Genomic DNA, 22,407 nt, shown 5'->3' with positions numbered 1-22,407 from the left:
AGTGACAAGGTTTGGGTGGGATGTCATTGCTGCTAATAAAAGACCAATGAGCCCAGAGATGTGGGTTCACAGGCTCTGATGCACAGCTCTGTAATCCACCTCGGGATGCCCACTCTCCTCTGTTGCCATGGGGACTGCTGCAGTCTGGTCCAGACGCTGACATCACTTCAATTTAAAACATTCCCCCGCGTATTAAACACTGAAAGAGCTGCGGTTGGTCGGATGTTTTTTCTCGTTGCGCTTAAAAAAAAATTAAGATCGATACGAGGTGCACTTTTTTGTGTCGGAGTGGCTTTTATTTATGACGCGGTTAAATCAAAGATCAAGAAAAGTCAAGATCATCATCCCTCCGTCCGCTCCCTGAACGCCTCCTATATAGACTAAAATATATTAGCAATGACGTCATTCGTGATTAGATCAAATCCGGCGATAATTTCCACTTTAGACAATCAATTTTAGCAACTGACGCTTAACTAGCGTTCATCCCGTTATCTCTACATCCGCGCCACGTTATGTCGTTTTTCCCGGCAGTGACTTATCTTGACACACCTGTCGTCTTTGGCGGTCGTGGGGATTTCGCGTTGAATTGGTCCCTCGGGCTCGCCGTCGGTGACTCACTGTCGCTCAACGAGGGAGGAAGAAGTAACGTGTACGTTACGTTGTTTTCCGGTTTTGGGGGGGGGGGGCGTTATGAGTATAAACATTGACAGAATTTGCAGTTTGCACAAAAACGTTGCACAAGATAATTTTGGATGCATGCTGGATAAAATGTGCATGTTGTTATGAGGGTTTCTTCTTTTCTCACCCCCGGTGCATAAACTGAGGAGAGGACGAGGTGACTGAAGCTAAAGGTCGCCACCTGCTGGCTGCAGGAGGAACCTCCGGGCCCACGGCTTCGTTTGCACTCTATTGAATAATCAAGATGTCAATTGACCCAAATTACAAAATAACAAAGAGGGTGTGTGTTTTTTTTTTTTTCTTCTGCAGCCATGTTTAGCAAAGCAATGGGGACGGTCTTAGGTTACGTTTCTGGAGCGAACAACCTTGGCACGTGCAGATAAATGGTTTTGCGAAAGAAAGCGTGTCACAGCGGTGGGTTTGATAGTTATTTGTTTTGATATACTGGATTGCAGAGATTCACCGTTCGCCGCTGTTATTTTAAGCTCATGATATCGCACATGCTGCAGTTGTACCGTTCGCAGTCATCTGGAGACCGGGATGACGTTTGTCCGTGCTAGTGTATTTGTTTGCATGTATTACCGTGCAGCACCCTCTCACCCCCACACCATCATCCCCCCTTACAATTCAAACTTGGGCTTTTACTTTGAAATGCAATGGCTGTGCCCGAGCTGGGACAACGGAGTTGGAACACGCTGGGCAGATGGCAGCGGAGCTTCCCCCCGGCGGGTCGTGCAGGTGTAATTAGCTGACCTGCTACCGTCCAGCTAATATTTAATTACATACTGCGACACCGATGCCGGAATAACCAGAGTAAATCACACACATTTTTATCTACTTCTCGAAGTTTGTGCAAAATTCCCACCAAATCTTTCTCTCAATTTTAAGCCAATCACTTTTATTCTGATTTTTTTAAAAACGATTTAGATTATTTTAATAGGTAATTATTTATTTATACAAATTTAGTATATATATTTTCACTTTCTTGCTGTTTCTTTTTTTTTTTTAATCAGATTTGGGGCAATATATTTTTTTGATATTTCTTACAAAATGAATAAAGCCATTTTGGGAAAAAAAATAAATAGTGTTCTTTTTTTTTTTTTGTTTATTATTATTTGTTAGCAAACGACATGCTAATCCAGTGCCAAAGCAGCCCTGTTGTTTGTCTCAGGCTGTCACGCCCCCACCCTTTTCCCCTGACTTGTATAATACATATTAAGAATTAAGTCCTAATTAATTAGACTTAATTAAGTTGACCGTAATTACTGCCGCCCCAGAGACCGGGGATCCGGCAGCCGGAGGGCGGTCCTACTCCTGCGGGCCTTAGCTCGTCCCGCTGAGATGAGAAGAATCTGCCACTTGTGGCGACGTCGGGTCATGGGGACGTCGGACCCGGCGACAAAAGCGCCGCTGACATTTTGACGTGAATCCATGCCGGAGCGCCGCCCGCAGCGACACGTCAATACAGATTAAACTGTAATGCTCAAAGATTTTCACCCCGTCCCATTTGAACCATCGATTTTCCCGCCCCGTCCTGGATGGGGTTTCAGGCTCGCCGGTAACCGTGGCGACACTATTTTAGAGCGCCCCGACGGGCCCCGTTAACTTCGGTGACCGAGCACCAGATGTCTGGAGGCTCTGGAAACACCCCGCCTCTGTGAAGCGAGGGCCATGACAGGCGCCGATTGAGTGGCCACCGACGCACCGTTGTGTAAGGTGGCCCGGCGGCCATTTTGCCACGTGGCCTGGGCGGGGCAAACGTTGGCGTGACGACACCGGAACCTGGATTGCTGGCATTACATCACAGTGTCACATTCTGGACATGGTCACTAAAGGAAGCATCTGCAAAAGAGTCAGATATATATATTTTCGCTCATGATTCCTTTCACATCAGTGAATTTTCCAAGTATCTTGTTTAATATAGCTGTATGCAGACCCTTTTAGGGTCAAAGTTTGTGAGGATGCCAACACAGCCGCCGGGGACATTCTATCGTTTTTTTTTTTTTATTTCCAGCATTTGCTTACACAGGCAGATGATCAACGGATTCAAACCCCTAACTGATCGATCAATCCCCTCCCTCCCCTCGACTTACGCAATCGGACGATCTGGGTGATCCTCTGAATCGTCAATTGCAATTGGCTCTCCATATTGAGTTGAGTGCAGCGGCTCGATACTTTCCAAACACACACTTGCTGGCTGGTTTGCATCCATGCAGCAAAGCAAAGAGATTTTTTTAAATTACTCCCCTATTGTTGTATCATTTTTTCATGTTTCGTCTTTTGTCCCCTATGTTATATTTCTGCTTTGTACAGTCCGAGTATCAGCGCTTGTAGTGTGTATCGGAAAACCTCAGCAAATACCGATTTTTGCATCACCCTTTTTTGGTTAATTGATATATTATTTTTCGTCACAAAAGCGGCGGTTTTCTGGCGACGTGGTCACACGGAAAAAAAAAAAAAGGTTTGGTAGAGTTAACAGTAAGATGAGGGCGGGGAGAGGGAAGACAGAGTTCTGACTCCATATTTCCACTGAGATTTGACTCCTGTTGCCGTGGAAACCGTATCCGTCTTTGCGTAACTCTTCTCCACGGCAGGCTCTGAACCGCAGTCCTGTAAAAAAAAAATCGTCCCGCTCGGAGTCATCAGCGCCTTTTGCCTGAACAGATTTTTCAATCCAGGATGGCGCAGAAACCCCCTTCTTAGCTCAGCCAGCCAATGAGATGCAACCAGGAAGTGCGACGCCGACTCGCCCCTCTGCCTGCAGAGTCAGCGTCGTTTCTCTAATTTAGTTCAACTCTTTTTCAGCACAAGGAAACTCACCAGACGCAATCTTGTTTCTGAACTCTGTTCTTGTTTAATTGCATTTACATTAGAAATAAATAATAATAATAAGAAGAATAATTACGGCATTGATTTTGGAAGGTTACACAGTTTGCAGCCTGTAATGGGGGGAGAGGGGGGGGGGATAATCCTATTCCTGTTTTGGAATATATGGCATCAAATCATGAGTGCCATCTTACGGCCCGCCGCCCATCTCTATTTGGGACGTCCTGGAAGACGAGCGAGCGCAGCAGCGCCAACGAACGCTCACTTGAAGGCTTGCAGACCGCTAACGTACCAGCTAACACACGTCAGCATAACTCCGCCTCGGTTTTTGCATATTTGTGCTACATGATTATCTGATAGATGCTACGATTATATCCCCCTTATGCTACACACACACACACACACACACACACACACACAGTGCTTTACCGGGGTACATAAGATGTCTACATTAGGGGGTCTCAAAATGGCCAAAATATAATCTAATCCAAATGTTTGTGTTTGCTAATGTTTAGCAGTGGCTTGAAGCAGCTTCGAGTAAGACCAATAAAAAAAAAAAGAGATTTTTGTAAAAAATAACAGGCATAAAATTGTATAAAATAAAATGATAAAATTAAAAGAAATATAAAAAGTCTTTGGCAAAATAATGTCAGAGGTCAAAGGTTACTTGACAGGTCATTTTTCATTTGGGGTTGTATTTTCTAACGATCTGTTTGAGAACGTGAGACGGTGCGTTTATGTTCCCGTCATGGGTATAAATTATCCTGGCTGAATTTTTAGCTCAATTTCATGATTTTATCTTGTTAGCTTATCTCAACTTTTTTTTTTTTTCAGCTATTCTATGGCTAATTATTTTAAGCTAATCCTCGGCTACCTTTTTAAATCTAAATCGCAGCAGATTTTTCTCAGCGAATTCTAAGCTAATTTTTTTTCTAGCGAATTCCGGCTAATTTCTTTTTCAAGCTACTCTACAGCTACATTTTTTAAAGATAATTTCCCTGAAAAGTTTTTTAAGTTCAGTAATAATCTGGATGATTTTGAGTCAAATGTGTATTTTGAATTGCGCACTGTCGCACCTTTGCGATGTAATTAATGCGTGTTTTCAGGTTACGACCAGCCGCCACTGCAGAAACACACACACGCACACACACGCACACTTTGTCACACAGCTATAATAGAAATATCAGCCCCGTTCTCTCGGCTTAACAGTCTTTTTTAACCAGATGCTGATATTGGGGACAGAGCGTTCGAGGGCTCCTGCGCAAAAATCAAAATGGCCGAGTAGAGGAAGTAAAAAACAACATGCCGGCTTTTATACAGCCGCCCAGTAAAGAAATGGCCTTTTGTTTGTGTCGTATTGTTTTCTTAAACGCTACCTCTCGGCTCCATCGTTTCTCTCTCTCTCTCTCTCTCTCGTGGAAAAAAGGAAGGAGGAAGAACGACAAATTATTCGGCTGGGATTAATGAATCCGCATTCCACTGATAAACGTGACGTACAAGTTAAGAGTCCTCTTCTCTTCCTCCTCGGTGATATATAGCAGCATGGTCGTCGTCACAGTGCGCCTCAGGAGTATCACGGGGAGTACAAGTGTATAAATACGAGGAGCGGCTACTGCAGTATGAAGGTACTCCGCGAGGCGCGTCACAGGAAGCGAGGGGTCTCGGGGGTCAAACAGCACAGTGTCACCATGATAGTCGTACCTGAAGAGTTTTTTTTTCAAACCCCCCGTTTGGAAGCTCTTTTCTATTCTTCATCGTCATCGTCTCTATCAAAACAATAATGTCTATTTGCAGTATTTGGTACAGGAAGTAATACGCTGGTTTAAAAAAAAAACAAAACAAACGAAGCCGTGAAACACAAACTGGAAGCAGGTGGAACGCACGCACGCACACACACACACGCGCACACAAAAGAATCCCATTTTTTTTCAAGTGTAAAAACACAAAGTCCCTTTTCCGCCCTCTTCCGGGACGTTTTTCCGGTTTGGTGGGACAAACGTCCCCCTTCTGAGATCTTCGTCGGCCCGTAACCAAAGAGATGGCGCCTGCTAAACTGCTTACAAAGTCTATTTAAAAAAAAAAAAAATTAAAATCACAGAGCGACGTTGACAAGCTCCGCCCCCTAAGGTCAAAGGGTACACTTACTGGTGTATCCTATGCAGGACCTTCGGTGCTTCCAACCCAATGGCGAAATGTGACGGTAGAAAAATATAGGTAGTCTTTATCCGAGTCAGCCAGCGCAAAATAACTCTGGTTTCGTTAAAAGGGCCGAATCAGAAGAAGGCATTGGGGTTTTTGTTTGTATTTCTGGACTGCGTCATGGAAGGGGGGTTTTAATCTAAAAAGCGTCCTCACCGATCCAGATGCGCCCCCGACCAGCCGTCATCAATGGTGATACGCGCACACTAAATCCCCGTGCTATCACAGTACCAACTCTAATGGTGGGTCGCCTCTTCTTCGGGCAGAAAAATTAGAGAAATGAAGACATCGTAGGTCCGAGCTGAGCCTGGCGTCTGAGTTTTTTTTTTTTTTGTCGCCCAAAGGAACGTTTTGTCTCGTAGCTCGATAGCTTACCGTTTGCGCCGGACGGATTAGCCGTGAGGAGGCTGGCAGCAAGGGCAGGGCCTGCGTATGCGGTTCTATGGCCCTTGAAAATATTGGAGAGGGGCTCACAGTGGATTAAAAAAATGACCCTCTCGTGGAACAGGAAGCCTGGTTGATAAAATAATGCATAGTCATGAGGGGCAGAGTAAGGCAAAGGACACAGAGGCGCTTCTAAATTAAGTAAAAACGGGATTTGGCTTCAAAAGGAGGGAGGAAGAACGGTTGAAGGGCGCAGGTGGTCCAAGAAATCATCTCTAAAGAAGTGAATCGGGAGTCTTTTTACCGTCTACCGCTGAAAGGACTCTACGCCTTGACGCTTAAAAGCAAGTAAACAACCTGATGTGAGGGGGAAGTTAAAGAGGGGCGAACAAATCCAAACGTACCCACATAAATCTGGTCGGAATTACTGTGAATCACCTAGAAGATGGGCCGGGACTTCCTGTCGGACTGGATGGGCCGTGTGCTGAACATCTCGATGACCTTCACGTTTGAGTAGATCATTCAGAGAGTTGGGCAAACTAGCTTCACGCCTCCCGTGGCGGTACTATTACAGGGATTCCTAAGAGCCGCTTGAGCTACAGAAACGTTGCGAAATTCCCCTGGTCCAATGTGAGGATCCAGTCGGCAATGATAAATAATAATAATAGTAGTAATAAGAATAATAAAGCGCGCAGCTAGCAAGTGTCATGCTTCATTAATCATGTTAGGCGGTTCAATTTTGCACGTAAAGGACAGGGGAGATGTAAAAAAAAAAAAAAAGAAAAATACGAAAAGTGATGTTGCGTCTGTACAAAATCTTGGCACATTATCCTACAACCAGTGTACTGGATGGTGATCGAGTTACTACATGAACACATGAGGTTATTTGTCGCCGGTCTCGTGTTTCACAGTATTAAAAGTGCGCGAATTCGCAAAAAACACGGCAGCGTTTTCCGACCGGCCTCTTTTCCCAAACTCACACCTGCGTCTCCACGCCGCTCAGCTTAGGCATCAGGATGCGGGGGGTCACCCCGGAGTTGAGGTCCCTCTCGAACTCAAGCAGCTGGCCCATGAAGTTCAGGTTGGGCGATACCACGGGGCGGCGGCTCCGCACGTACTTGTAGGCGTCCGTCATCGTCATGAGGGTGTGCTTCATAAGGTAGGCGATGACGATGGTCGCCGAGCGGGACACGCCGGCCTGGCAGTGCACCAGCACTCCCTGCCCGCTCTGATATGCCTCCTCTGTAGGGTGGTGGGGCACAAACATGGATTTCAGAGTTAAGAGAATGGACTCTGAGGATCGAACATACAGATGCTTTTGGAAATTATCTTTGCAGAAACACGACCAATGCTGTAGTTCGCATGCCAGGTCCATAGCTTTGATGAACTAAAAAAAGCGTACCGGTGGCAACACTTCCGATCTCGGCTTAGTAAGAAACATGGGTACTAAAAGGAGTGTGAACATTAACGATGATGAGCCATTAAGTACTTGTACGGACCGATGATGAGGTAAAGTTATTGCTTCGACTATTCCATAACTCCAAGGACAGTAAAGTCCGAGAGAATGTAGAGTAGAAGTCATGGAAAAGAGTACTCCGGAGTACTCAAGAGTACTTCAAGTCAGCCATTGTTGTTAAGGTTGACCCATCTATGCATGGCTGTTGCCTGCAGCCTTAGTGCACATACCTGTTTCCATTTTCCACTTTCCACTCCCGTTTTTCCATTATTGTTCCGTTTTAAGACACTAAACCGTGCCAAGAGGGGACGAAGGTTTGGCATTTTCGCCCAAAAACCAAATGGGTCCTCCGACCAGATGACTCCCGCAACCTCATCCCGCAGGTCCGTCCATTCGTAGCATTACTGTCTAAAGCCTGATGGCCTCACCCTGCTCGGCCAATCGCAGAGCAATAGCTACTGTAGGGAGTTGCGTGATCACAACATGGCTACCAAACATCAAAATGGATTCTAGGACCCAAATGGTTCATGGAGTTTCTACTTCTTCTCTGAAGTAGCTCCTTAGCATCTCGTCGCCCAATGCTAGCCCGTCTCTTATCTATGCTACATTCATACGGGTTGTTCTATCCTGTGTCCTTAAGCGAACCTATCAGGTTCCACAGCTTGAAGGCTTGGAATGTCCATCCTGGAAACTCCATCTAATAGTTCCAGGCTACAGTGCCAAAGTTTGAACCGCGAAACAGAGACGCACGTGTCGGAGTCAACACAAATCATAACACACGGAGGTGAAAGTCTCACCGATAAACTCGAAGACCTCCTCGAAGTACTGCCGGAGGTTCTGCTTGCTGTTGTCTGTGGCCGGCAGCCGCTTGTAGCGCAACCCGGACTTGACGTGGTAGAGTGGCAGGTGCGTGGTTACGTTGACCACGTAGCCGATGTTGAGGCGCAGCAGCAGGTCCAGGTCCTGGGCGTCGCGCTCGTTCCCCAGGAACAGGAAGGGCAGGATGGGGCTGACCACAGCATTTTCCGCGTCGGGCGTCATCGCGCTTTCGTCGGACAGGGAGGCCGGCAGCGAGGAGGACAGCGGCAGGGTGAGGTGCACTGGAGGGAGGCAGGAAGTTGAGTAAAGACGACGACAAAATAAACCTCGGACTCAATCGGCGGCGAAAGGCCGATCCTTGATAGCACGGCGAGGGCGGAACACAGGGGCAACATTTTCCCATGCGTGGACTCTTTTGTAACAAAAACCGCTAGGGAACGGGCACGAGTGAGCGTCAAAAAGAGGAACGTGTCAGCCGACTCGATTCTGCGTATCAAATAGTCCAATATCACCGATGTGTGTACTTGAACTGCTAATAGTACTCTGGTTTGTGTTCTAAGTGTAAGAGTGTCTTACTTCTGCTGTTCTCCTCATCCTGCTCCCGGTTCAGAGAGTTCAGCGCCAAGTGGAGTGACTGCGCCGACGGCAGGGAATGGCCGCCGTCCCGCTCCCTTTGTCGGGGCTTGGGCTTGATGAGGGTGCTGGGTGCCGACGGCGGAGGTGAGAAAGACAGCGGCGATGGCGGCGACGGCGAGCGCGGAGACGGGGACCGGGGATACGGCACGTCCCGGTCCTGCTCGAAGGCATCGCTAGCCGCTGCCACGTCCTCCGCCTGGTTCAGGAGCCTTTTCAGAGAGTTCCTCCCCTCGTCGTACCCGGACCCCGACCTGCAGCCTATGAAATCAAGGGCGGCCATTTTGCCCTGCTGCAGCCGCCGCCTGCCGGCGTGATCCATCACCTGAGGCTGCGCGTACTCCTGCAGGTTCTGACAGTCTAGGAGGACCATGCCAGCGCCGTTGCCTCCGTTCTGGGACGCGCTCTGCGCCGCTTTCCCAACCCCGGCGCAGTGATTCTTCTGAGCCTTGGAGTGGGTCATCTTCTTGGCCAGCTCCTCGGGCCAGATGGTGCGCACGCTGTAGTCGTCGTCATCCGCTTGGAACATCCCCATGGAATGGGCGCCACCGACGCCCCTCCCCGGGGGTTTCCCCCGCCGGGGGTTGAACGTGACGACGATGGGGTCGCTGCTGCAGTAGCTGCAGGTGGAGCTGCCCGTCTGCGAGGCCTTGGGGTTGCAGCCCGTGACGCAGCTCTGAATGGCGCGGAGCGGCGCGGAGGAGGACAGTGGCGTGCAGGGCAGGCACCCGCCCACCAGCTTTTTGCGGAGAATGGCCGGGCTCTCGAAGTTCCCCGCCTCGCCGGAGCAGGAGGCGCAGCGGAGGGGTTTGAAGAGGCTCGCCCGCCGCTCGGACACAGTGCTGTTGGACGATGAGGTGTTGGAGGTGGAGGCGGTGGACAGACACCCGCCCAGATTTCTCAAGCCCATGTCTTTGTCGCCTTTCTTCACCGCGACGGCGTTGCGAGCGCAGGAGAACGTGTCAGAGGTGCGTCCCCCGCTCCCTTGGCGACCGCCGGAAGGCCCCTTATGCCCTCTGCATTTCACCAGCCGCCAGCAGCCGCAGCCAAACGGGTGGCTGCAGTCGATGGTGCAGGTGTGGTCCGGGCTGGGGAAGCCTCCGGCGCGGGAGGAGCACGGCGACAGGGGAAGACCATGGAGGACGTGGGGGTGGAGGTCTCGGGCTCGGGACTGGCGCGGCGGGCCGTACTGCTGGAAGGACACGGGGATGTGCGCGGGCCGGGCCGGAGGGGAGGGGGGACGGTCAGAGTTGAGGATGGAGGCGCGGGGGACGGGGACGGGGACGGAGTTCTGGTAGAAGGGCAGGCTCTGGTGGACGGTTCCCAGCTTGGATGTCTTCTTGTGCTCCAGCGAGGAGAATTCCTGCTCCGCCCTGCTGAGGAAGCAGGCGTTCTCCTTCTCGCTCCTGAACTTGAGCTGCTGCGTCTGTGCCGGGACGAACTGCAGGCCGCCGCCCCCGGGGGACGACGACGGCGGCGGATGTCGGCTCTGGTGCGACGCGTTCTCAACGCCGCCCGACCTCCCGGACTTTCGCTCGCACTGCTCCACCTGCGACGACGGGCATTTCCCCCTGGCGCCCTTGAAGCTCCCGCCGCGCCCCAAAGAGCCGCTGAATCCTCCCGCCCGGCCTCCCTTGTCCAACGTCAGCCTGATGTCGATGGTGTGCGTGTGTGACGGCAGCCGCGGGCCGAGGGTCACCGTCCCATTGCTGTGGCAGTGGCTGGGGGTGTTGGGCGTCTCGCCCTTGGGCTTCTGCACACGCGACCACCGCCTCTTGCTTTCCAGAGTCAGCGACTTGCAGGCGGGCGAGTGGAAGTGCGCCTGTGGCGGGTGGGCGTGAGGCCGGTGGGCGACCTGCCCATTGGAGGAGGGCGGGATCTGCGACGGGTGCTGGGGGAGGGCCTGAGGGGAGGCGTCGCACAGGGCGAGGTTTTTGGGGCGCTGGATGACCACTATGCGCTCGTCGAGAGGGAGGGGAGGCATCTGGGTTCACGTGGAGCTGCGAGAGGTAGAGAGAGATGGAGTCAGTGTCGCCGGAATCACACCGACGTTGCCGCTGCTAGCTAATCGGAAAAAACGCTGCAGTATTTTGTGAAAACCGTCACATCACCACGGCACAAACATGCATTTTAATGTTTTGCATATATTCCCCTGAAAGCCACCAGGGGTGTCTTTGTGCATATGAAAACATCCTCACCGCCGTGCACGTTTGACCTGCTCGCCGGTCGCCTTTGCAGGGAATCCACTACACATGCAGGTCGCACTGTGGCGTCTGTTCTCGCCTGGTCCCTGAACGCGACGCCAATCCGTTTCACGCCGATGTAAGCGGCCGCCGCGCCTTCGTATGGACACAGCGAGCACTTCCTGATTAACTTCCCCGACCCGACGGGCTCAGCCAGCAGCCAGGTCGGGGCCGACGCTAAAAAGCGATTCGTGCAAGCTGGAGCGGAGATGAACTGGAACGACCCTCCGGGCTGGTCCATAGAAAAGTGATAGTGGCGGCCGCGGCATAAACGGAAGGTCACCGCGTGCACGGCGATACGACACGACACGACACGGCAAGAGAGCCCCTCCCGCTCGCCTTGACACAGCAAAAAGAGATCCGCTTATAAAAAGCCACTTTATTTTAAGAATCTCTTTAATAATCACTGTGATTAATGCCACTAATAACATTTCAGTGCAGCTACCGAGCTACAAACACACACACACACACACACACACATACACCTGCTGTACGTGGGTGAGATGGCTTGTGTTACGTTCAGCGCCTACAGGACTTGTCCCGCTGATTAAGTGTTTTAATTATTTCCACGGTGAAGTGGTTGTCACGGCGGCGCCAGGCGGGGCTCAGTCGGAAAGTGCGCTATCATGCTAACGTTAGCGTGTTGAGTTGTGCATTGAAATCTAGGGAGAGCAGAGTTCAAGTTTTTTTTTTTTTTTTTTTTTTTACTGCCGAGTCGTAAAGTGCGTTAGCATGCTAATATTAGCACTGAGCTCAAGGGAAGGCAGAGTTCATTTGTTTTTTGTTTTTTTTTAATGGAGTGCATTAGTGCTGTAATTACTCAACATGGTCTTTTGGGGGACTTTTATATGTCTTCTTGGGACTGCCTGTCTGTGTGTGTGTGTGTGTGTGTGTGTGTGTGTGTGTGTTGGTGCTCCTTCATTCTGATTGGTTGTTGGGTCTGTTGATCTCGTCCTGTGATTGGTCGTAGCTCCAGCCAGCCCAGCTGTGTTTAGTCTCTTTTCTTAGTGAGTAAATATTGATTATTCATCGAATGCTCTGATTGGTTGGGACGTCTGTATGTGGTGATTGACAGGTGACCTGTCCAGGCTCCATCCCCCTGGATGAACTACACATGTATTCAATGGCTCAGTGAATGCGGCCTGGAATTCCTTGTTTAAGACATTTTTTTAATTTTTTTATAATTTTCTAAAATATTTTCTAAAATTAATTTTAACTTTTTGATTTCATTTTTAGTTTCACAAGGGACATTGACTTGTGAGAAAAACAAGACGGATACCCTTTACACTCCGATGCTGCCAAGTTCAATTTGTGTGTGTGTGTGTGTGTGTGTGTGTGTGTGTGTGTGTTGGTGGCCTTTTACCATTCTCACTGAGGAGGTGCAAAGACAAGGCAGGGATTATAATCTGGCGACACACTGAGCGACAACAAGCAGGGGGAAATCACTGATCATCACAGGAGGTTGGAGGGGTTGGGGGGGCACATCCCATAAAAAACAAAAATCAGGGGAAGGCCTTTCAGCACAATACCGACCCGTGGAGGAGGAGGAGCGAGCGCCGGCGTCTCCGTGCTCGCGTCCCCGTGCCGCCGAGCGTCTCCCCATCTTGGATTCTCTTTAGTGTTTTGTTTTGTTTTTTTTTTCCTTTCCTTTTTTTCAGCCTTGCCTGTGGGGGAAGGGGGTTGTCGGTGGAGGGGGCGGGAGGGGGTTACATTGACCCAGTTTCATCATGGTGGAAGTCACTATCACTGCGATCACTTATCACGCACACACACACGGCGAAACCAGAAAGAATGAGAAATAATGATCGTGATAACACACATGACTCTTGGGTTATTTCAGGGCTATCCAGAGGCTTTTTTGTTGACGATACACGCTAATGTACCGATGCGTCGGTGGCGGCTTCCTGGCAACTTTTGCATTGATGATGAAGGTGACCCATTAAATTGGTAAATTAACAGGTGACTTAATCGTCATAATTTGTCGTTAGAATTACATTAAATACAAATTGTAACCACTATGTGGCGACAGAATGGCAACGATGTTCCCACTAGCCACATAAGCTACAAGGAAGTGACATCATGAGTCGTCCCAGAATCAGCAATGAACAAAAATCCACCAAGTCACAACTACATTTTAATTTTATTATCATATATATATATATATATATATATATATATATATTTTTTTTTTAAAGCTATGACCCTCCTCATATCCTCATACACGTATGATATAATTCACACAACTCTGCAGTGACACTATGAGCACAGATGAGATGCTGAATGCTGATTTCATGTTGGAGATGCAGAGAATGATGCTATCGTTGCTGAACCAATCAGAGCCCAGGATACAGAACACCTGGTTAGTTGCCACCCTAGGTAATGCTTATTTTGCCATGAAAATACCCGCTGCACCTATTTGCACGCCCATAGGGAACGCATTGACGTGCCTGTTTTTTTTTTTTTTAAAAAAGGATTTCACATGAGAGTCTACGAGAGATCTTGGTTGTGACTTCAAATCGCTCCAAAAAGGGGCGGTCCCAACGGAGCTGCGCTGCATGCTGATTGGACATTGCATTCATGGATTTTGTAAGTCACTTTGGATAAAAGCGTCTGCCAAATGACTGTAATGTAATGTAACGTAATAGGCGGCTACAGTGGTCAGACACGCTAACCATCGAAGAGACAACGGAAGAATTTAGAAAATGTCTCCTTTTCAATAAGAGAAGAACCCAGTATGTGAATATCTGATCTAAAAAATCAGCGAGAAATTATTCTACAATGGAGGCAGCGCCATTATTATTTTTGTTCTGGTTCAAAGACACACTGCAGAGGTGTTTTCAAGCGTTGTCCTATTCATATATACATATATATATGTATGTATGTATGTATGTATGTATGTATATATATATATATATATATATATATATGTACATATATTTTCGAGTATTTTAGTTTAAATCAATCAAAATAAATGAATTAATATGGAAAAAATGTGAGTAGAAATGAATAAAAAAAACAAATATGTGAATAAAATTAAACATTAAAAGTAAATTAAAAAAATATCTATCAAAGAATAATGGGAATAAGAAAACAAAAGGGACTGTTGATAAATTAAATGACAAAACTCAGAATCTGATTAAAAAAAACATTTACAATTTCCTCAAATTTTATCCTATCTAATCTTAATATATGAAACTATGAAGGCGTAGACAGGACGTGAAAGGGTTAATGCTGGGGTTCGGATGCACGGGATTAAATCTGAGGAAATTACAGGCGCATATTTTTATCTGATCTGTGTTCCTGGGCTGACAGGAAGTGATGTCATCAGTCTGAGTCATCTAGTTTCCCCCCCGAGGGTCTGCTGATGTCCAGCTCTTGGTTGGCAGCCAATGAGGGGGGGGCCGGGTGCACAACTGCAACGTGATGGTACGATGATGGTTCCCACTTTGTGTTCTCTCTCCATGTTCTCCTGCCTGGGTTCTCCATGTTCCTCCCACAGGCCGTAAACACTCAGCGTGTTCATTGCAAATTGCGAAGCAGTGGGTCTCCATGCGTGGCCCTTTGATTGACAGCAGACCTGTCCGGGTTAAGCCCCGCCCCTTTACGTGAAAAATCGCGCAGCGACTGTTTCTATTTTAAAACGAACAAAGAGGTGAAGACACTTGGCGGTTGCCCGGCAACAACGAGTGGGGTTATAAAATAAAAGCCCTGTGTGTGTGTGTGTGTGTGTGTGCGCCTGCGTGTGGGGGAGGGGGGTCAATACAGCATATTATTGCTATATTGTGTGTGGCGATATTTTCTCGATAGGCGGACGCCAGGTATTGATCTTTGCGATCGAACTGCCTCGATCGCAGCCAGACAACAGAAATCAGGGGAAGGTGGTTTTTAGTGCCGATGCTGCTCGGCCCATCGGCATGGCGATGGGGGTGGGGTGGGAAAATAACTATCTGTCAGGGCCCGACGTACTGGCGCTGGGGGGAAGGAAATATTGCCGCAGAGACCCGCTAACATTCACCCTCTCATCCACAGATTATATAGATGTATACAACCATTCACCCTCTCATTCACATATCATATAAATAGACTTTTAACCATTCAACCTCTCATTTCCATGCTATATATAGACAACCATTCACATGTAGTATAAATAGACATAAAAAATCAGCCTCTCGTTCACAAGTCATATTAATAGAAACACAACTTTTCACCCTCTCATCCGCAGACTATATGAAGAAGTAAAACCGTTCACTCACTCATTGGCACTTTGTATAAAGACATGAACAATTTACATAACATAGAAATAGGCATAAAAAATCACCAGCTCATTCACAGATAACGCAAAGACTTGCAACCATCCACCCTCTCATCCGCATACAAACCATTCACCCTCTCATTCACATGTCATAGTAATAGACATAAAAAAATCACCCCGTCATTCACATGTCATATTGATGGACATAAATAAAATTCACCCTCTCATTCAAATGTCATATTAAGACATAAAAAAAATTACTCTTTCATTCACGTCATATTAATATACATAAAAAAATTCACCCTCATTCACTTGCCATATTACGACATAAAAAAATCATCCTCTCATTTACATGTCATATGAATAGACATAAAAAATTCACCCTCTCATTCACTTCACATTAATAGACATAAGCAATTCACCCTCTTATTCACATGTCATATTTATAGACATGAAAAATTCACCTTCTCATTCACATTTTATATTAAAACATAAAAAATCCTCTCATTCATATGTCATGATAATAGACATAAAAATTCACCCTCTCATCTATGTCAAATTAATAGACATGGAAAAATTCAACCCCTGATTCAGTGTTATATTAAGAGACATAAAAAATCCCCCTCTCATTCACATCATATTAATAGACATAAAAAATTCACCGTCTCATCCACATGTTATATTAAGACATAAAAATCATCTCATTCGCATGTCTTTGATACACAAAAAAATTCGCCCGCTCATTCACACGTCCTATTATTAGACATAAAAGATTCACCCTCTCATTCACATGTCATATTCAGACATAAACAATTCACCTTCCCATTCACTTGTTATATTAAGACATAAAAAAACATCTCATTCACATGTCTTTAATAGACAAAAAAAAATTCACCCTCTCATTCACATGTCATAATAATAAACATAAAAAAATCACCCTCTAATTCACATGTTATATAAATTGACATTAAAAATTCACCCTCTCATTCACACGTATATTAAGACATAAAAAAAATCATCTCACTCACATGCCATTAATAGACAAAAAATCCACCCTCTCACTCACATGTCATATTAATAAACATAAAAAATCACCCACTCATTCACTTGTCATATTAAGACATAAAAAATTCACCCTCTTTCACATGTTGTATTAATAGATGTAAAAATTCATTCTCTCATTCACACCCTCTTAGTAAACATAAAACATTCACCCTTTCATTCAAATGACTTAAAAAAATCATCCTCTCATTCACATGTCATATTAAGAGACATAAAAAAATTCACCCTCTTTCACATGTTATATTAAGACATATAAAATTCACCCTCTCATTCACATGTCATATTATACATGAAAAAATTCACCCTCTCATTCACATGTCATATTATACATGAAAAAATTCACCCTCTTTCACACATTACATTAAGACATAAAATTCCCCCTCTCATTCACGTCATATTGATAGACCAAAAAAATTCACCCTCTCATTCACAGTTCATGTAGAAACACACAACCATTCACAGTCTCATCCACAGATTATGTAAAGATGTGTAACTGCAATGTGCAAAGTTATCTTCCCCCCCGAACATTTTCTCTGCGTCTCAGAGCGACTGGGAGAATAGAAAGTGACATGAGCATCTGGGAGGATGAGGAGGATGATAAGGATGAGGAGGAGGAGGCTGGATATGAAGAAAGGGGATATTTCAAAGAATGATGTCATCGGCGCCAGGCTTCGGCCACAATGGGTGGAAATCGGGCACCTGAACGTCCCACTGGAACATTATGTGACCATGATGTCATTTGTTGTTTGTTTTAATCTTTTTAATTTATTTAAACCGTCATGAGTCAGCGAAGCGGCCGCCCCTGGGGAAAACCCCCGCGTCAAATGCGATCGGCGATCAATAACCGCTGATTGATAAGCAGACGAATAAGGCAAAAATGGAAGAGACAAGAGTAAAAAGAAAATAAAATCAAATTTTTGATGATTAAGTATCAAAATTAGGCAATATTCAATGTATATTAATTCATTTCCAATAGTGGCAGAATTAAAGTCAAATAATTTGAATAAGTTTTGCAGGAAAAGAAAAGATGCTGAAAATTCTATGTATGGAAATAAACCTTACATTTAATGTTGAAGTCTTGAGACAAACAGTCATTCACTCATTCATTCATCATATAGACATGCAACCATTCACTCATTCATTAATCATATAGACATACAACCATTCACTCATTCATGCATCATGTAGAGACATACATGCATTTGTGATATAAATATTAAGTCATTCATGCATCATGTACAGACATACATTCACTCATTCATTCAGCATATAGACATGCAACCATTCACTCACTCATTCACACGTCATACATATACAAGCATTCACTGCATTCACACGTCACATCATGTAAACACATATGCATTCACCCTCATTCATATAGACATTCAGCCATTCACTCATTCATTCATCATATAGCTATGCAAACATTACTTCTGTCATTCCTGCAGCATGCAGAGACATAGAAAAATCCACTCATTCATCATATAGACATACAACTATTCACTCAGTCATGCATCATACAAGACATACAAGCATTCACTGTCATTCATCCATCATACGCAGTCATTCATACATTCACCCTTTCTTTCACATCACACAGACATACAATCCGTTCAACACTCACTAGCACGTCTTGTACGTTCATACAGTCGTTCGCTCTCTTGTTCACATTAAATAGACCTACAGGCATTCACCCTCTCACTCACATGTCTGCACCATTCACTGTCTCCTGAGGAACCCGATCTAGATATGGAGAGAACATGGAGAGTCCACACAGAAAGAGTGGGAATCCAACCAGGGACCTTCTCGCTGCGGCGCAATTAGCTGTCACGCTAATTATTCCGTGTCTGTCGGCTGATCGTTAAGTTATTTATGGATTGATTTTTAAAAAAGATGTTTTGTCTAGCTATTTTTGAGGTTTCCATTTTTAGATGGGAAAGTGTGTGTGTCCTCACATCCCATAACCGAGCACCAATCAGGCGGAAGGAGGGGGCGCCAAAACCGCCGCAGCGTCTCGGTGGGGTCGTTACCGCCGGTGACCTTCAGCCGGTCAGCGGGTGCAGCAGGATTTAATGCTCCAGCTTAAACATCCCATAATTTAGAGGAGGGCGACGGAGTCGGGGAGGGGAGACGGACATATCGGTTCTCAAATGATGGAGAAATCAGGAAGAGCAGTGATAAAAATGAAGACAAACGAAGTAAAAAAAATTAAATTATATGTTTAAAAATATTTTGAATAAAATGTAAATATGAAATGTGATAAAAATCTAAAATATTCCTCAGTTTTTACAAAGTCTGATAAAACCATCGACGAGGCTGCTTTCAATATAAATGAGTATATTGTCCATAAGGCCAGACCATACAAGGTGATATTTACTGATCGGTTTTGGTATTGATCACGACAGATGAAGCAAAAAATGGCTTTGGAGTTGTCTGGAAATAAACAGCAAAGTAACAAAAAAAAAAAACAAAAGGCAAAAAAATAAAATAAAATAAAATAAACACTTGAAAAAAAACATTAAAATCACGAGAACAAAATAAATCAATCAAATACATAAATATGTATATAAATAAGTGACAAAATTGGGGAAAACTGTTGAAATGATACAATAAATTAGATCATAATACATAATAATTGATAAATAATAATCAATGTCATTGTTATTACACACCACACAATTTACCTGAAAATGAGGAAGGGATAACTTCAAAGGTTTGTTCAGATTATTTTCTTTTAGGGTAGTTTTTGATTTAATTTGAAACTAATCTTGAATAAGCATGTTAAAAATACTTCAATAAATATTAAAATAATTAAATGAATGAAAATGATTGATAAATAAATTACATATCTAATTAAATGACCAAATGAATACAGAAAGTAATATGTCTAAATAGATATATATAATTGATTCTTGTCAAGACGGAAACCAACTGATGATCATTGATACATATCTAACAGTATATATAATGTATATAGCATGTGTATGTATATAATAGTATATAGCAATTTATATTATTTTTTTAGAAATTATTATTCATTAAACATTACTTTAGCCAATAAATTAGCTCAGTGGGTTAGATTAAAAACAACATAAAATAGAATCAAAACACAAACAAAAATAAAATAGAATCAAATCAAATCAAACAACCCAAAATAAAATAGAATCAAATCAAAACAAACATTCAAAAATAAAATAGAATCAAATAAAATTATTTAAAACAAAAAAAAAAGCTAGAATGAAATATGAAATATTCACTCACACCCATTGTCAGCCCCCTCCCCCCGCCCTCCCTCCTTGTTTACAAGCCACCTTACGGACGGCTGTTCGCTTCCTGGTTGCTCCGCCGCCAGGGGGCGCCCCACCACAGCGCCGCCGCGTTCAATGACATTTTCCGATTCCTATTGTTAAACTATCATTATTATTTCCTAAACTCTTCTTCTCCAAATACCAGGGCTCCAACCGGATCGGCGGGAGGGGAGGGGGGGACTCCAGTCCCGGTAGGGGGGCCCCGGGAGGAGGGCCGCACACACACATGGCCGGTCCCCCGGAGATGGAGACGTTTATCTCCGGTCACCGGGAAGGGGGAAGGGATGGAGGGGGACGGGGACGCTTGTAATTTAATTGTAATTTCAATTACAGGAGTAATTTAAAGGGAAAAGGGGGAAGGGGTGAGGGTGGGGGTCGGCCCGGCGCAGCCTGCAGGCCGGCCGGTGGCGCCCGGTCCCCGGCAAAGGTGCAAGACAACAGCCCGGTGACTCACATCCAGAGACGCGGCCCCGGCGGTGTGCGCATCACGGGCTCCCCGGGCGTCGAGCGCGTCCGTCGGTGTGGGTCGGCCGGCCGCTCCGCTCTCATCCGGACGCCGGGCACCTTCCTCCTCCTCCGCCTCCGCCGCCGACGCTCCTCTTCCTCGCCGCCACCGCCGCCGCCGCGCCGCCGCCGCCGCCGCGCCGCATGGATGGGGCTCGTCCCGGTGATCGGTCAATCGATCAATCGGTCCATCGATCCATCGTGAAGCTTGCGTGCGTGTGCGCGCACATGGTTACAAGGTGGACACGATGCGTGCGTGTGTGTGTGTGTGTGAGTGAAGTGTGCGTGTGTTTGTGAGTGTATGTGTGTGTATGTGTCAGCTCGCGTCACGTCTGAGCGTGTCACTGCGAGCGAGTGTGTGAGGACACATGCACACGCACGCGCGTGCACGCACACACACACACAGCACGGGAGGAGGTGTGGGGGTGGGATCTATTGTCTCGCGCTGCATGACATCATCTCGGGCCAATGGCGTGCACGCGGGAAGGATGTGCGTGAAGGGGGCGCGGGGACGAGCACGCAGCACGTGCAGGAGGAGGAGGGGAGGATTATTACATTATCATTAGAAATTATTATTATTATTATTATTATTATAATGATTGGTAGTCGTAGTGGTGATTTTTTAGTGTGGTGATCTATTTCATATTTATTTTCCCCTTAAAATTTTCGACAATGTAAGGGATTTTGTCTTCACTTTAAATTAGTTAGTTAAAATATCATTATTAGTTCAAATTGTATTTTCTATTTAATTTTTTTGTGCCATTTCAGGCGTTTTTTTGTTATTTTAGACATTTTTGGCTGATTTATTGTTGTGTGTCTTTAGCATGTCAGATGATTTTTTTTGCCAAAAAAGGCTATTTATCAACTACGTTAGTTACATTTTTATTTAATTATTTACCTATTTATCAATACATTTATCAATGTGTTATTTATATTTTTTCCAAATGAATTTGTTCATTTTTGTTATTGATCACCCATAAATTAGATACACTATTCAAACTACATGTGTCAGTATTTCATATTATTTCCGGTAGGTCTGTAGGTTTACATCTTTATTCCCAAGGTAATTTATCTCTTTTTATGTATGTATCAATCTATTTGTAGAGCCTTTATTTAATTTTATTCATTGCATTTATATTATTTTTTTAATTCAGTTTTTCCCTTGTTTTCATCTTCCCTAAAATGTTTTAAGAGATTTCCAATGTAAAGTTAGATTGTTCTTTTACTGAAAAGTGTTTCAATATTTCCACATTTTAGAGAAGTCTTTCCTTAAAGCTTTTGTTGAATGATTTTGAATTATTTGAATATTTATTTTAAAAAAAAATCAATTTCTGATTAGTGAATAGTAGAATATCTGAAGATAATTATTTCAATGGTTTCAAAAAATTAGCTAGTTATTCTTAATTTTAGAGAATTGTTTGCATAAGCAATATTTTCTAATTTTATATTTTTTTTGAGAGAACAGAATGTTTAAGAAGAATCTTTGAATAATTTTACAGAATCATTTCAATATTTTTAGAGAATAAAAATTGATGAAGATTAGAAAACTATTTCAATCTTTTTGTTTTTGATACTCGGTGAAAAAAATTAAATCAAATGCATAAAACAATGTATTTATGTGTGTGTGCTTTGAATAAATATCTGATTTCACTTCGAATGTAACAAGTCTGCTTTACATTTGGGTGCCATATTGATGGGGTACAAAAAAAAAAAACAAAAACAAAAACAAAAAAAAAACGCTCCTCTTCATCCTGGACCTTCGTCAGTGGAGAACATCCATGTCCATAACATTGACAGCTTCTTCTCCGGTGACATTGACCTTTGACCTCTGAGACCTTTTCTATTCCTGCCTGTACTTGAACTGTGAAGTTCAGTTGAAGTTGTTTCCAATTACAAACGAAAACACTTTGTGAAAACACAAGACAACACAGGACAAGAAGATTTTTGTTTGGTTTGTATTTTCACCATTTTTTTTGTGAAAAAAATACAAACAAATTCTGCTTCCATTCATTCACTTTTATTTTAAGAGTCTGGATCCAGTGG

General features: G+C 44.8%; 1 protein-coding gene across 2 annotated transcripts; it reads right to left on the bottom strand.

Moving 5' to 3' along the window:
- Positions 1-3,509: 3,509 nt before the first annotated feature.
- Positions 3,510-20,764, bottom strand: LOC147226498 (uncharacterized). 2 transcript variants are annotated; one of them, XM_086160213.1, is made up of 4 exons: positions 20,315-20,764; positions 8,939-10,995; positions 8,341-8,643; positions 3,510-7,329 (listed from the first exon to the last, which is right to left on the bottom strand). In XM_086160213.1, the coding sequence occupies exons 2-4, from the start codon at positions 10,977-10,979 to the stop codon at positions 7,064-7,066; spliced, it is 2,610 nt and encodes an 869-aa protein (XP_086016339.1). In that variant the 5' UTR covers positions 10,980-10,995; positions 20,315-20,764; the 3' UTR covers positions 3,510-7,063. The 2 variants fall into 2 exon arrangements, with proteins under 2 accessions (XP_086016339.1, XP_086016340.1); XM_086160214.1 differs by lacking the exon at positions 20,315-20,764 and adding an exon at positions 12,772-13,073.
- Positions 20,765-22,407: the final 1,643 nt, after the last annotated feature.

Source organism: Fistularia commersonii, chromosome 15 (assembly GCF_037954325.1).
Source record: "Fistularia commersonii isolate RoL2024-O1a breed Wild chromosome 15, RoL_Fcom_v1.0, whole genome shotgun sequence".
Taxonomy (NCBI): Eukaryota; Metazoa; Chordata; class Actinopteri; order Syngnathiformes; family Fistulariidae; genus Fistularia; species Fistularia commersonii.
This window is presented reverse-complemented; position numbering and strand designations above follow the sequence as displayed.